The sequence below is a fragment of the Salvelinus fontinalis genome, chromosome 11 (assembly GCF_029448725.1).
Source record: "Salvelinus fontinalis isolate EN_2023a chromosome 11, ASM2944872v1, whole genome shotgun sequence".
NCBI lineage: Eukaryota > Metazoa > Chordata > Actinopteri > Salmoniformes > Salmonidae > Salvelinus > Salvelinus fontinalis.
Window position 1 is genome coordinate 41058971 of NC_074675.1, and position 15426 is coordinate 41074396.

At 48.0% G+C, this 15426-nt stretch overlaps 1 protein-coding gene across 1 annotated transcript in view; it reads left to right on the forward strand.

Annotated features, from left to right (window-relative positions):
• Nucleotides 1-15426, forward strand: part of LOC129866104 (chordin-like) — a 36197-nt gene that overhangs the window by 19513 nt on the left and 1258 nt on the right. Inside the window, 14 exon segments of the mRNA XM_055939279.1 lie at nt 573-714; nt 1117-1254; nt 2882-2964; nt 6491-6638; nt 8119-8225; nt 8371-8650; nt 9693-9934; nt 10178-10291; nt 12305-12496; nt 12741-12834; nt 13024-13080; nt 14244-14347; nt 14507-14764; nt 15275-15368. Coding sequence (XP_055795254.1) covers nt 573-714; nt 1117-1254; nt 2882-2964; nt 6491-6638; nt 8119-8225; nt 8371-8650; nt 9693-9934; nt 10178-10291; nt 12305-12496; nt 12741-12834; nt 13024-13080; nt 14244-14347; nt 14507-14764; nt 15275-15368 — 2053 coding nt within the window.

The following is a 15426-nucleotide window of genomic DNA, read 5'->3' on the forward strand; positions in this document are numbered from 1 at the left end:
GGATGAGAACACCACACACACTCCAACCCCAGCCTTGGATGAGAACACCACACACACTCCAACCCCAGCCTTGGATGAGAACACACACACACTCCAACCCCAGCCTTGGATAAGAACACACACACACTCCAACCCCAGCCTTGGATGAGAACACACACACACTCCAACCCCAGCCTTGGATAAGAACACTCACACACTCCAACCCCAGCCTTGGATAAGAACACACACACACTCCAACCCCAGCCTTGGATGAGAACACACACACACACTCCAACACCAGCCTTGGATGAGAACACACACACACTCCAACCCCAGCCTTGGATAAGAACACACACACACTCCAACCCCAGCCTTGGATAAGAACACACACACACTCCAACCCCAGCCTTGGATAAGAACACACACACACTCCAACTCCAGCCTTGGATAAGAACACACACACACTCCAACCCCAGCCTTGGATAAGAACACACACTCCAACCCCAGCCTTGGATAAGAACACACACACTCCAACCCCAGCCTTGGATAAGAACATGTGGCTGTGGTCACCTGTGTGTGTATATGTGTTTCAGATCTGCGGAGTGTGGAAGAATCTTCCCCAATCCCACGTGCGACAGATACAGGCAGAACAACTTCGGGTTACTATGACAACAGCCACCGGTAGACGGGAGGTGATCGAAGGAAAGATCATCAAACACAGAGCACTGTTTGCAGGTGATTGAGTGTGTATGTGGGTGTGTGTTTGTGTGTGTGTGTGTGTGTGGGGGGGGGGGTGGGGTGGGGGGGGTGGGGGGGGGGGGGGGTTGTTGAGAGAGACAGAGAGTGTGTTGTAGTGATTCGTGGGTGCATGAAAGTGTGTTTGTGTATCTGTTTAAATGTGTGTAGAAGTAGTCTCAATATTTCCATGAGGTAGGATTTATGTGAATATGTGTACAGGTAACTGCCAAAATACACCAACCCACTTGAGTAAAGGAGGGATACAAAGTACAATACATTTGTGTACATTTCAACAAGGACAAACGTTCAGTAACTGACTGCAGTGAAAAGAAGGTGGTGTGTGTGTGTATATATTATGTGTGTTTATAATGTGAGTGTGATATCTGTGTGACCCCGCAGAGACGTTCAGCTCCACTCTGACCTCAGAAGAGGAGCATTCTGGGATGGGAGGCATCGCCATGCTGACTCTGAGTGACACAGAGAATAACCTTCACTTCGTTCTCATACTGCAGGGACTGATACAACATAGAGAGAGAGGTGAGAGAGGGAGAGAGAAGGAGAGAGAGGGAGGGAGGTGAGAGAAGGAGGGAGGACTGATACAACATAGGGAGAGAGAGAGGGAGAGAGAGAGAGAGAGAGAAAGAGAGAGAAAGAGGGAGGGAGGACTGATACAACACAGACAGAGAAGTAAGAGATGGAGAGAGAGGGAGGGAGGACTGATACAACAGAGAGAGAGAAGTAAGAGAGGGAGAGGGGAGGGAGGACTGATACAACACAGACAGAGAAGTAAGAGAGGGAGAGGGGAGGGAGGACTGATACAACAGAGAGAGAGAAGTAAGAGGGGGAGAGAGAGGGAGGGAGGACTGATACAACACAGACAGAGAAGTAAGAGAGGGAGAGAGGGAGGGAGGACTGATACAACAGAGAGAGAGAAGTAAGAGAGGGAGAGGGGAGGGAGGACTGGTACAACACAGACAGAGAAGTAAGAGAGGGAGGGAGAGGGAGGGAGGACTGATACAACGGAGATAGAGAAGTAAGAGAGGGAGAGGGGAGGGAGGACTGATACAACACAGACAGAGAAGTAAGAGAAGGAGAGAGAGGGAGGGAAGACTGATACAACAGAGAGAGAGAGAAGTAAGAGAAGGAGGGAGAGGGGAGGGAGGACTGATACAACACAGATAGAGAAGTAAGAGAGGAAGAGAGAGGAAGGGAGGACTGATACAACAGAGAGAGAGAATTAAGAGAGGGAGAGAGAGGGAGGTAGGACTGATACAACAGAGAGAGAGGTAAGAGAGGGAGGGAGAGGGGAGGGAGGACTGATACAACACAGACAGAGAAGTAAGAGAGGGAGAGAGAGGGAGGGAGGACTGATACAACGGAGATAGAGAAGTAAGAGGGGGAGGGAGGACTGATACAACACAGCCAGAGAAGTAAGAGAGGGAGAGAGAGGGAGGACTGATACAACACAGACAGAGAAGTAAGAGAGGGAGAGAGAGGGAGGACTGATACAACACAGACAGAGAAGTAAGAGAGGGAGGGAGAGGGGAGGGAGGACTGATACAACAGAGAGAGAAGTAAGAGAGGGAGAGAGAGGGAGGACTGATACAACACAGACAGAAAAGTAAGAGAGGGAGGGAGGAGATACAACATAGATAGGGAGGGATGGAGGGAGGTGTAGGGGAGCAACTCATCACTTGAACCTTTTAGGGCGGCAGGTAGCCTAGTGGTTAGAGCATTGGGCCAGTAACCAAAAGGTTGCTGGGTCGAATCCCTGAGCTGACGAGGTAAAAATCTGGCGTTCTGCCCCTGAACAAGGCAGTTAACCCACTGTTCCTCGGTAGGCTGTCTTTGTAAATAAGAATTTGTTCTTAACTGACTTGCATAGTTAAATATATTTATTTATTCTGCTGTATTGCCTCTATCCTACTCCTTCGCTGGGAGTAACTTAGGGGCTGAGAGACTAGAGGTTGTTTTGGGACTGGGGACTAGGGAGTAATTTAGGGGCTGAGAGACTAGAGGTTGTTTTGGGACTGGGGACTAGGGAGTAATTTAGGGGCTAAGAGACAAGACTTGAGGTTGTTTTGGGACTGGGGACTAGGGAGTGCTGTGAGGCAGTGTGACGTGATTCTAAGTTTGTTCTGTGCTCTCTCTCTCGGCCCTGTAGACTCCCCCCTGGTGCCCATCCAGGTACGACTGCAGTACCGCCAACACGTCCTGAGAGAGATCCATGCTAACGTCACTGCCTATGTATGTTATATAAACTACACACACACACAGACACACATACACACACCATTTTTTAAATGTAATTTTATGCAATTTGAGATTATTACTGTACAATGAAAAGTGCTTTACAAATAAATTATTATTATCATTATTATTAACTAAGGGATTATTATTAACTAAGGGATCCATTTATTAAAAAAATGACATAATGAAAGACAGACAGACAGACAGACAGACAGATCTAGGATCAGCTTGTCCTCACCAAACCAGATGCTAACCTGAACCATTAAGGGGAAAACACACATTAGGGACAAGCCAAGAGGCAGGAGGAAAGGGGAGAAATACACATTAGGGACAAGCCAAGAGGCGGGAGGAAAGGGGAAAAACACACATTAGGGACAAGCCAAGAGGCGGGAGGAAAGGGGAGAAATACACATTAGGGACAAGCCAAGAGGCAGGAGGAAAGGGGAAAAACACACATTAGGGACAAGCCAAGAGGCGGGAGGAAAGGGGAAAAATACACATTAGGGACAAGCCAAGAGGCGGGAGGAAAGGGGAGAAATACACATTAGGGACAAGCCAAGAGGCGGGAGGAAAGGGGAAAAATACACATTAGGGACAAGCCAAGAGGGGGGAGGAAAGGGGGGAAACACACATTAGGGACAAGCCAAGAGGCGGGAGGAAAGGGGGGAAATACACATTAGGGACAAGCCAAGAGGCAGGAGGAAAGGGGAAAAATACACATTAGGGACAAGCCAAGAGGCGGGAGGAAAGGGGGGAAATACACATTAGGGACAAGCCAAGAGGCAGGAGGAAAGGGGAAAAATACACATTAGGGACAAGCCAAGAGGCGGGAGGAAAGGGGAAAAATACACATTAGGGACAAGCCAAGAGGCAGGAGGAAAGGGGAAAAATACACATTAGGGACAAGCCAAGAGGCGGGAGGAAAGGGGAAAAATACACATTAGGGACAAGCCAAGAGGCAGGAGGAAAGGGGGGAAATACACATTAGGGACAAGCCAAGAGGCAGGAGGAAAGGGGAAAAATACACATTAGGGACAAGCCAAGAGGCGGGAGGAAAGGGGGGAAATACACATTAGGGACAAGCCAAGAGGCAGGAGGAAAGGGGAAAAATACACATTAGGGACAAGCCAAGAGGCGGGAGGAAAGGGGGGAAATACACATTAGGGACAAGCCAAGAGGCAGGAGGAAAGGGGAAAACACACATTAGGGACAAGCCAAGAGGCAGGAGGAAAGGGGAAAAATACACATTAGGGACAAGCCAAGAGGCGGGAGGAAAGGGGAAAAATACACATTAGGGACAAGCCAAGAGGCAGGAGGAAAGGGGAAAAATACACATTAGTTACAAGCCAAGAGGCGGGAGGAAAGGGGAAAAATACACATTAGGGACAAGCCAAGAGGCAGGAGGAAAGGGGGGAAATACACATTAGGGACAAGCCAAGAGGCGGGAGGAAAGGGGAAAAATACACATTAGGGACAAGCCAAGAGGCGGGAGGAAAGGGGGGAAATACACATTAGGGACAAGCCAAGAGGCAGGAGGAAAGGGGAAAAATACACATTAGGGACAAGCCAAGAGGCGGGAGGAAAGGGGGGAAATACACATTAGGGACAAGCCAAGAGGCAGGAGGAAAGGGGAAAACACACATTAGGGACAAGCCAAGAGGCAGGAGGAAAGGGGAAAAATACACATTAGGGACAAGCCAAGAGGCGGGAGGAAAGGGGAAAAATACACATTAGGGACAAGCCAAGAGGCAGGAGGAAAGGGGAAAAATACACATTAGGGACAAGCCAAGAGGCGGGAGGAAAGGGGAAAAATACACATTAGGGACAAGCCAAGAGGGGGGAGGAAAGGGGGGAAACACACATCAGGGACAAGCCAAGAGGCGGGAGGAAAGGGGAAAAACACACATTAGGGACAAGCCAAGAGGGGGGAGGAAAGGGGGGAAACACACATTAGGGACAAGTCAAGAGGGGGGAGGAAAGGGGGGGAACACACATTAGGGACAAGCCAAGAGGGGGGAGGAAAGGGGGGGAAACACACATTAGGGACAAGCCAAGAGGGGGGAGGAAAGGGGGAGAAACACACATTAGGGACAAGCCAAGAGGGGGGAGGAAAGGGGGGGAAACACACATTAGGGACAAGCCAAGAGGGGGGAGGAAAGGGGGGGAAACACACATTAGGGACAAGTCAGGAGGGGGGAGGAAAGGGGGGGAAACACACATTAGGGACAAGTCAAGAGGGGGGAGGAAAGGGGGGGGGGCACACATTAGGGACAAGCCAAGAGGGGGGAGGAAAGGGGGAAACAGATGACATCGTGACACACTGTCCCGCTGAGATGGATGTGGTCACTTCCCCACATCCTACTGCTGTTGTCAGTACTGAAGATCACTGTTAAACCTCCATAGAGACACGGGATGGACAGAGAAAAAGAAAGAGAGAGAGTGGAGAGGGGTTGTAAGAGACATGTAGTGAGGAAGAGATGGGGGATGAGAGACAGAAAGGAGAAAGTGAGAGAGAATGAAAAGACATGCACACTCCTCACACATGTCAGTGGTTAGTTGTCTGTGGGATCAGAAAGGGGGAGGGAGGGGGGAGGAAAAGAGGAAGGGATAGAGGGAGGAGGAGGGATGAAAGAGGAGTCTGTTTTTAATCTGGTGGGAATTATGTGAATCTGAGAGTTGATGTGAGTTGATGTGCCCCTCTTTCTGTTTTACACACACACACACACACACACACACACACACACACACACACACACACACACACACACACACACACACACACACAAAATATTTATACATTCTACTGCCTTTCCTGCTCTTAATATATTACTGTCCTTTTCACTTTCCTTTCATTTCCAATCATGCTTTTTACTCTACAAATGTCTCAATTACACCTTCCTCTATCCTTTCTTTCCTTCCCTCTCTCCCTTCATCCCTCCATCCCTCTCTCCCTCTCTCTCTCTTTTGGCTCAACCCTGTCCATCGATTTATAGTAAACGGATGGATATGTGTAGTGAAATGGAGCCATAAAAGTCACGTTTATTTACCACGGTCATACATCTGTCATATTAACACAAACTCTGTCTATCTCAAACTCTGTCTATCTCAAACTCTGTCTATCTCAAACTCTGTCTATCTCAAACTCTGTCTATCTCAAACTCTGTCTATCTCAAACTCTGTCTATCTCAAACTCTGGTGGTTGAAAGGATATGAAAGTGGATGCAATGTGTGAGATATTAACCCCAATGCAAGCCATATTGTCGGTGTGTGTTGAGTTTATGTTAGCCTGTGTGTGTATGTATGTGTGGTGGGGGGGGGGGGGGGGGTTGTTGAGAGAGACAGAGAGTGTGTTGTAGTGACATAATTAGTGTGTTTCAGTGTCTGTATGTGTGTGTTTGTGAATTTATCAATTATCTGTTATCTATTATCACCTTTCTGTGTTTGTTTGTGATAAGTCTAGTAAGAGATTTGGGTTTGGTTGTTCTGACGTTGTATCACTATTTCTCCAACTCTCTACCTTTAGGACACAGACTTTGCTGAGGTGCTGACAGACCTGAACAGTCGGGAGCTCTTCTGGTTGTCAAGGGGCCAGCTGGTGATCACCGTGGAAACTGAGAGCCAGGAACCCCGACACATCTCCGGCTTCATCACCGGCAGGAAGTCATGTGACAGTAAGCGCCACACCCCTTTATGTAGAACAATCAAACAATCAGCGAACAGTCAGCCACTCAGACAGGTGATGGGTTGAATCGATTTGTTCGGAAGTTACTCGAGTCGCTCAACATCACACAAACAACCTTCATCCATCTTTCTGTCATCCTGTCACACCTGAACTGAGGCCAGTCAGAGACCTGCTGTAGGAGGAATGGGTTTTGTCTTTCACTTCACTTGTTCTCCTTCTTTTCCTCCATGGTTGTTTTTAGCGATTCTCACTCTTCTAGAAATACTCCCTCCTTCCTTCCATCTCTTCATTCTTTCAAGTCTTATCACTGGAGTAAAACCATGTTTATAGCTCCGCTTTTTGACTTGGTGCTCCACCAAGACGGGGAGCGCTGGTGTGTGTCGTAGACAAAGTCTGAGACATTTCGGCACGCACATGTTCCATTCAAGCGACTCTAACACAAACATACTTATATACTTAGATCACACTCACACACACGTTGTCTTTTTCATACACACACACACTTGTGTGTACACACACACGAAAACAGGAACACACACACACACACACACCCTGGGCACTGCCACGGTCACATTCTGCAGGACTTCACTCTCCATACTGGTGTTCCAGCTCCATGATTAACAGCTTGACGTTATGTGTGAAGAATTCAAGCCAACACACTTGTTTCACTCTCTCCTTGCATCTCTTTCTCTATATTCTTCTCAACATCTCTTATCTCTCTCTCTGCCTTTCTCTCCATCTTGATCTGTTCTTTCTCTGTCTTGAACTGCTTCCCCCTGTATCACTCCCATTCTGCCTTTCTTTGTCCCTTCTTTTATTTTCCTTCTCTATTTGTCTTTCCCTGTCTGTATTTTAAGCCCCTCCATGTTCAACAGGGACTACCTCATCCCAAGGTTATGGGTTAGCAGGTGGGGGTACACCATTTAAGCTACAATTCTCTCTTTTGAGATGACAAACACATACCCTCACCCTAAAGTTCTGTGTGGACGGGTTGTGCTGTATTCATTCCCCGTGATTGTCCCCACTGGTGGAGGGATGACATGGTGTGTGTGTGCGCGCATCTTTCTACAGGGGAGACGTGAGAGAATGTGTTCTGGCCCTCTCTCGGCTCCCCTCTGTCTGGCTCTCCAGACTAACATGGTGAATTATAACACGACAGAGAGCATTGCCTCATCTCGCATGCAAGAGCTGCCTCATCATCACACTCAGATTAGTCTGTAGTCATCTGGGTGTGAAATGGAAAGGGAACAATCTTTTGAGGTCAGAGTCAGGGAGAACCTACTCACTCTCTCATCATCCTTTCTCGTTTCACCTTCAATTTACTTTTTGGAAACATGAAAAGGTCCAAGTGTGGCACTGCGTGTTTATCTGTCATGTAATAGCAAGGATTTAAGAAAATATTTACTAAAACATTTTCTCTCTCCCATTTTTCTCTTTCCCTCCTCTACTCCCTCTCTTTCTCTCTCCAGCCATCCAGAGTGTCATGTCCAGTGGTGATGCATTGACAGCAGGGAAGACAGGCGGTGTGGGATCAGCATTCTTTCATCTCCATGATAACGGCACCCTGGACTACCAGGTATGGATCTGAACTGAACTGAATTGACTTGAACTTTAAAGAACTGAATCAAATGGAATTGTACTGTCACTATTTACATAACTGAACCAAACAAACCACACTGAACTGAAGCACCAAACCAACCCATATCCTGCTCCGTCCACAGGTCCAGCTAGTGGGGGTATCTAGCGAGGTGATGGGTTTGACCATCGAGCTAAAGCCTCGACGGCGGAGTAAGCGCTCCGTGCTGTACGACCTAACTCCAGAGTTCCACAGGCCCAGCGGGCGGGCAGCTGGAAGCTGGAGCCGTGTAGAGGCGCGTCACATCCACATGCTGCTGCAGAATGAACTGTTCATCAACGTGGCTACCGCACACAGCCAGGAGGGGGAGCTACGCGGACAGATCAAAGCCCTGCTCTATAACGGCCTGGAGGCACCCAGACACGGTGAGACACTGACCTCAGACCAGAGCACTAGGGCTGAATCCTAAAGCAACCCCTTCCCCTCGCCCCTCCAGTTGTGGATTCATACGCGCCTCCACCATATGCACAAAGCTGACGGAGTCAAAATGATTGAAGGTGTAGGTACTAATTAGCCCTCCGAAAGCCAGCTACGCTGACACTGCATTATCTTTGAGTTTGCGGAATTTCAAACAATTGAATGGATAGACGCGCATAAATATTAGCCACCTGTCTTAGATTGGGAGGTATTTCATACGTTACATGTGTCAAGCCTCAAAATCAATGTTTAACAGTTAATGAGGTTTATATCTTGTAAAACGAAAGGAACATTTTTATCATTTGAATTTCATGCCGTTTTATTATTTAAATGTGTAACATGAATCGCATGATTCAAGTCATGTGTGTCCCAAAGTTGATGCTTATATTGATCCCCTCACCAATCTGAAAGTCACCCTCTGAGTTTCCTCAGTAACACGTGACAACGGAGGGCCCTCTGAGAGCGATGGTAAGGGTGAGGGACTGGTTTGGGTTTCACTGTAGCATAACTCAAATACGCTTAGGTTGAGTAAATGCAAAGGTCAGGGGTGGCGAACTCCAGTCCTCTAGAGTAGAGTCACAGTGTCCACAGAATCTCTTCATAAAGTATCTGAAAGACAACTCCAGTCCTCTAGAGTAGAGTCACAGTGTCCACAGAATCTTCTTCATAAAGTATCTGAAAGACAACTCCAGTCCTCTAGAGTAGAGTCACAGTGTCCACAGAATCTCTTCATAAAGTATCTGAAAGACAACTCCAGTCCTCTAGAGTAGAGTCACAGTGTCCACAGAATCTTCATCATAAAGTATCTGAAAGACAACTCCAGTCCTCTAGAGTAGAGTCACAGTGTCCACAGAATCTTCTTCATAAAGTATCTGAAAGACAACCCCAGTCCATGTTTGGGTGAAAAACATTGATCCCAATTTGACATTATTCTCTTTAACTCTAGTCTTTTGCTTTTAATATTTAACCCTCTACCCTCTCCTTCGCCAGAGATCCCTGTCCCTCTGGCAGGCCAGTTTGTGGCTCCTCCAGTCCTGACCAGTGCTGGGGGCCATGCCTGGGTGTCTGTGGACGAGCGCTGTCACCTCCATTATGAGATCGTGGTGGCAGGCCTCAGCAAAGCTGATGACCTCACAGTCAACGCCCACCTCCACGGATTGGCTGAAATCGGAGAACTAGACGAACACAGCACCAATCACAAGAGACTGCTGACAGGGTTCTACGGTTCTCAGGTAGGCAGAGGAAGACACATGAATAATCACAAACAAACACACATGAACAACTTTGTCATGACAGTATGATATAGAGAATGTCTATAACAGACTCTTGTTCCATTCTCTCTCTCTCTCTCTCTCTCTCTCTCTCTCTCTCTCTCTCTCTCTCTCTCTCTCTGTATATCTGTCTCGCTCTCGGTTTGTCTTTCTGTCTCTCTCTCTCTCTCTCTCTCTCTCTCTCTCTCTCTGTCTCTCTCTCAGGCCCAGGGTGTGTTGAAGGACATCAGTGTAGAGTTGTTGCGTCACCTGGACAGAGGGACAGCCTTCATCCAGGTCAGCACCAAGGTCAACACCAGAGGAGAGATACGCGGACGGGTGAGTAGGACCACAACCATAACTCAACCACTCTAAACCATACCTCACTCTTAATGTCAACCCACACCCTTCAGTTTGATCATGCATTATTGGAATATATTGATGATTATAGAGATGGAACGATGACAGGTGGAAGAGAGGAGGGAGGGAGGGGTGTGTGTGTGTGTGTGTGTGTGTGTGTGTGTGTGTGTGTGTGTGTGTGTGTGTGTGTGTGTGTGTGTGTGTGTGTGTGTGTGTGTGTGCGTGCGTGCGTGCGTGCGTGCGTGCGTGCGTGCGTGCGTGCGTGTGTGTGTGTGTGTGAGTGTTGATTGCTCACTTAGCCAGTGTGAGGCCACACAGACACGCGCTCTCACTGGCAGGTGGTCTTGTGTTTTCAGAGACGTTTTGGTGAAAAATTTATGTTTGTGAGGACACACACACCCTCACACACCCTCAAACAAACACATCGTTACACGCTAACATATTTGCAGGTGGCCTGGTTGATGATTTTGTCTTAGCTGCCAGTGATTAGAACGAGAGAAAGAAATTTGTAAGAACACACAAACCCACTAAGGTCCGGCAGTTTGAATAGCAAACAGGTCTGACACAAACAGAAATCTGCCGTGGAGCCGTAGAGCCATGGGCAGAAAGTCCGCTGAACGTTCCATTTAGGACTAATTAACAAGTACAAGTACACTTTACAACAAGCCACAAGGCAGATGTGTCCAACCAATCATTAGCATCCTAACCTCTGTCTTCCCCCTTTCTCCCACCTTCCTTCCTCCTCATTGCTCTCTTTCTCTCTGTCCCTCCTCTTATTCTCCCTTTCTCATGCTCACCCTTTTCTGCCCCTCTCTCTCTCGCGCTCAACTCAATTTCAATTTAAGGGACTTTAGTGGCATGGGAAACATATGTTTGCATTGCCAAAGCAAGTGAAATAGATAATAAACAAAAGTGGAATAAACAATAAATTACAGCAAACATTACACTCACAAAAGTTCCAAAAGAATAAAGACTTTTCAAATGTCATATTATGTGCAAATAGTTTAAGTACAAAAGGGAAAATAAATCAACATAAATATGGGTTGTATTTACAATGGTGTTTGTTTTTCACTGGTTGCCCTTTTCTTGTGGCAACAGGTCACAAATCTTGCTGCTGTGATGGCAGACTGTGGTATTTCACCCAATAGATATGGGAGTTTATCAAAATTGGGTTTGTTTTCTAATTCTTTGTGGATCTGTGTAATCTGAGGGAAATATGTGTCTTTAATATGGTCATACATTGGGCAGGAGGTTAGGAAGTGCAGCTCAGTTTCCACCTCATTTTGTGGGCAGTGTGCACATAGCCTGTCTTCTCTTGAGAGCCATGTTTGCCTACGGCAGCCTTTCTCAATAGCAAGGCTATGCTCACAGTCTGTACATAGTCAAAGCTTTCGTTAAGTTTGGGTCAGTCACAGTGGTCAGGTATTCTGCCACTGTATACTCTCTGTTTAGGACCAAATAGCATTCTAGTTTGCTCAGTTTTTTTTGTTTATTTATTTTTTCGTTTTCTCATGATTTGGTTGGTTGGGTCTAATTGTGTTGCTGTCCTGGGGCTGTGTGGGGTCTGTGTTTGTGAAGAGAGTCCCAGGACCAGCTTGCTTAGGGAACTCTTCTCCAGGCTCATCTCTCTGTAGGTGATGGATTTTTTATGGAAGCTTTGGGAATCGCTTCCTTATAGGTGGTTGTAGAATTTAACGGCTATTTTCTGGATTTTGATCATTAGTGGGTATCGGCCTAATTCTGCTCTGCATGCATTATTTGTTTTTTTTACGTTGTACACTGGGGATATTTTTGCAGAATTCTGCATGCAGAGTCTCAATTTGGTGTTTGTCCCATTTTGTGAATTCTTGGTTGGTGAGCAGACCCCAGACCTCACAACCATAAAGGGCAATGGGTTCTATAACTGATACAAGTATTTTAAGCCAGACCCTAATTCGCCCCGTCTTTCTTTCTCCTCCCTCCCTCCCTCCTTCTGTCTTTCTCTCTCTACAGGTCCATGTGCCTAACAACTGTGAGTTTGGGACAAGGGGTGAGGTGGAGTTGGCGGAGTTTGATGACCTGTTTGTGCGTGATCCTGAGGAACTAAAGAAAGACCCCCACACCTGTTTCTTCGAGAGTCAACACCACGCCCACGGCTCACTCTGGACCCCCAACTACAACCACTGTTTCACCTGCAGCTGTCAGGTAGGACTGTTCCAACTACAACCACGAGGCGGCACTAAAGTTACACATTAAATTAGTGCTCGTTTCCCAGACACAAATTATATCTAGTCCTCGACTAAGAAGCCCTTTCGATGGAGAATCTAGAAGTCTTGAGAATCTAGAAGTAAAGTTTCTACTTCTATATTGAATGACTTTGTGTACCCTCTCTCTTCTTTTGCCCATTTTTCTCCTCCCTCATCCCTCCATCTCTCTGTCCTCCCTGTAGAAGCGCACAGTGATCTGTGACCCGGTCATCTGTCCAGTCCTCACCTGCTCTCGCACCATCCAGCCTGACGACAAGTGCTGCCCCATGTGTGTTGGTGAGTGTGTGTGTGTGTGTGTGTGTGTGTGTGTGTGTGTGTGTGTGTGTTACTATGTTTGAATAGGATTATGTGCTTGACTGTGTTTTTCTTATTCTTGAAAGGACTTACTATTGACAGGGCACCCCATTACGGTCGCAAAGTTGTGAAATAATACTTTCCTGTGTCTGTTTCCCGTCTGTCCTTTAGAGAGGAAAATCCCCAAGGACATGAAGACTCCAGAGAGGCTAGACGAGCATCCAGAAGGTTCTGATCCATCTCTCTGTCTGACTGTCACTCCTCCTCTTTCTCGCTTTCTCCATGTCAGGTCCTCTGTCTCTCCCTCCCAGGAGGCACTCATTCTGTCTCTCTCCACCACCCTCCCTCCTCTCCATGTCAGGTCCTCTGTCTCTCCCTCCCAGGAGGCACTCATTCTGTCTCTCTCCACCACCCTCCCTCCTCTCCATGTCAGGTCCTCTGTCTCTCCCTCCCAGGAGGCACTCATTCTGTCTCTCTCCACCACCCTCCCTCATCTCCATGTCAGGTCCTCTGTCTCTCCCTCCCAGGAGGCACTCATTCTGTCTCTCTCCACCACCCTCCCTCCTCTCCATGTCAGGTCCTCTGTCTCTCCCTCCCAGGAGGCACTCATTCTGTCTCTCTCCACCACCCTCCCTCATCTCCATGTCTGGTCCTCTGTCTCTCCCTCCCAGGAGGCACTCATTCTGTCTCTCTCCACCACCCGCCCTCATCTCCATGTCAGGTCCTCTGTCTCTCCCTCCCAGGAGGCACTCATTCTGTCTCTCTCCACCACCCTCCCTCATCTCCATGTCAGGTCCTCTGTCTCTCCCTCCCAGGAGGCACTCATTCTGTCTCTATCCACCACCCTCCCTCCTCTCCATGTCTGGTCCTCTGTCTCTCCCTCCCAGGAGGCACTCATTCTGTCTCTCTCCACCACCCGCCCTCATCTCCATGTCAGGTCCTCTGTCTCTCCCTCCCAGGAGGCACTCATTCTGTCTCTCTCCACCACCCGCCCTCATCTCCATGTCTGGTCCTCTGTCTCTCCCTCCCAGGAGGCACTCATTCTGTCTCTCTCCACCACCCTCCCTCCTCTCCATGTCAGGTCCTCTGTCTCTCCCTCCCAGGAGGCACTCATTCTGTCTCTATCCACCACCCTCCCTCCTCTCCATGTCTGGTCCTCTGTCTCTCCCTCCCAGGAGGCACTCATTCTGTCTCTCTCTGTCACCCTCCCTCTTGTCCATCTGTCTGGTTCCCTCTGTGTCTTTGTGCCAACAGATATGTTTTACCTCTGAGATTGATATGCATTTCCAATGCTAAGAGTGTCCTCTATTTCTCTCATCTCTCTCTCTCTCTCTCTCTCTCTCTCTCTCTCTCTCTCTCTCTCTCTCTCTCTCTCTCTCTCTCTCTCTCAGGTTGTTACTTTGAGGGGGACCAGAAGATGCATGCTCCTGGGTCTACCTGGCATCCATTCGTCCCTCCGTTTGGCTACATCAAGTGTGCCCTCTGCACCTGCAAGGTAGGCCTCTAGGTTATTCCTTCACAGCTAGCATGATGTTAGTTGATAAGTGATGATAACATCATTAGAAACATGACTATTAATCTTTCTTCAGCTTCCTAGAATATCATGTAAATTCTGCTAATTTCCCATTGTGTCCTTCCTCCTCCACTCCTGTAGGGGGCGACAGGCGAGGTGCACTGTGAGAAGGTGACGTGTCCAGCCCTGACCTGCAGTCGTCCGGTACGCCGTAGCTCCTCAGACTGCTGTAAGGAATGTCCGGAGGAAGACAACCCCCCCCTGGAGCACGCTGACATGATGCAGGCAGATGGGACACGTCACTGCAAGTTTGGGAAGAACTTCTACCAGAACAGTGACAACTGGCACCCCCGTGTGCCCCTGATGGGAGAGATGAAGTGCATCACCTGCTGGTGTGACGTGAGTATTACAGGGAGTCAGGGACCAGTCAGGAACAAGTCTCTTACATAATACAGCCACTTAGAGTGGGTTTGGACCTGTTGCCAAGCAACACAATTCAAGACAAAAAATATTGAGACTGTTGGTCCTAAACCCCAAAGAGCAAAAGAGAAAAAAGCACTGGAGAACTCCCTATGTTTCAGTAAAACTTTAGAAAAACCCAGGCTCAAAGTTTCTTCTGAGTTTTTCCATGTCACTGTTATACATGTTTTTGCGGATAGAGTAGTGATGTTTCAGACTTGGTTGAGCTTCATAGCTGTAGGGTTGGGGGGACTCGGGTGGCCCTTACCCCTTGGGGGACAATTCCAATGTCAGTGGGGGGGGGGGGGGGCAACTCTGGGATTTGGAGTTGAGAAGCATGGAGCATTTTCTGGTTTCTCAGCATTGTGAGGTGTTTTCCTAATGTACCTCCCCCTGTCTCTCACTCCCTCCTTCCTCTATCTCTCTTTCTTTCTCCCTCTCTCTCTCCAGCATGGTGTGACTAAGTGTCAGAGGAAACAGTGTCCAGTCCTGACCTGTAGTAACATCACCCGCCGGGAGGGCATGTGCTGTCCTGAGTGCCAAGGTAAGACAAACACACACACACATACAAACACACACACACACCATGCTCCCTAGCCAGA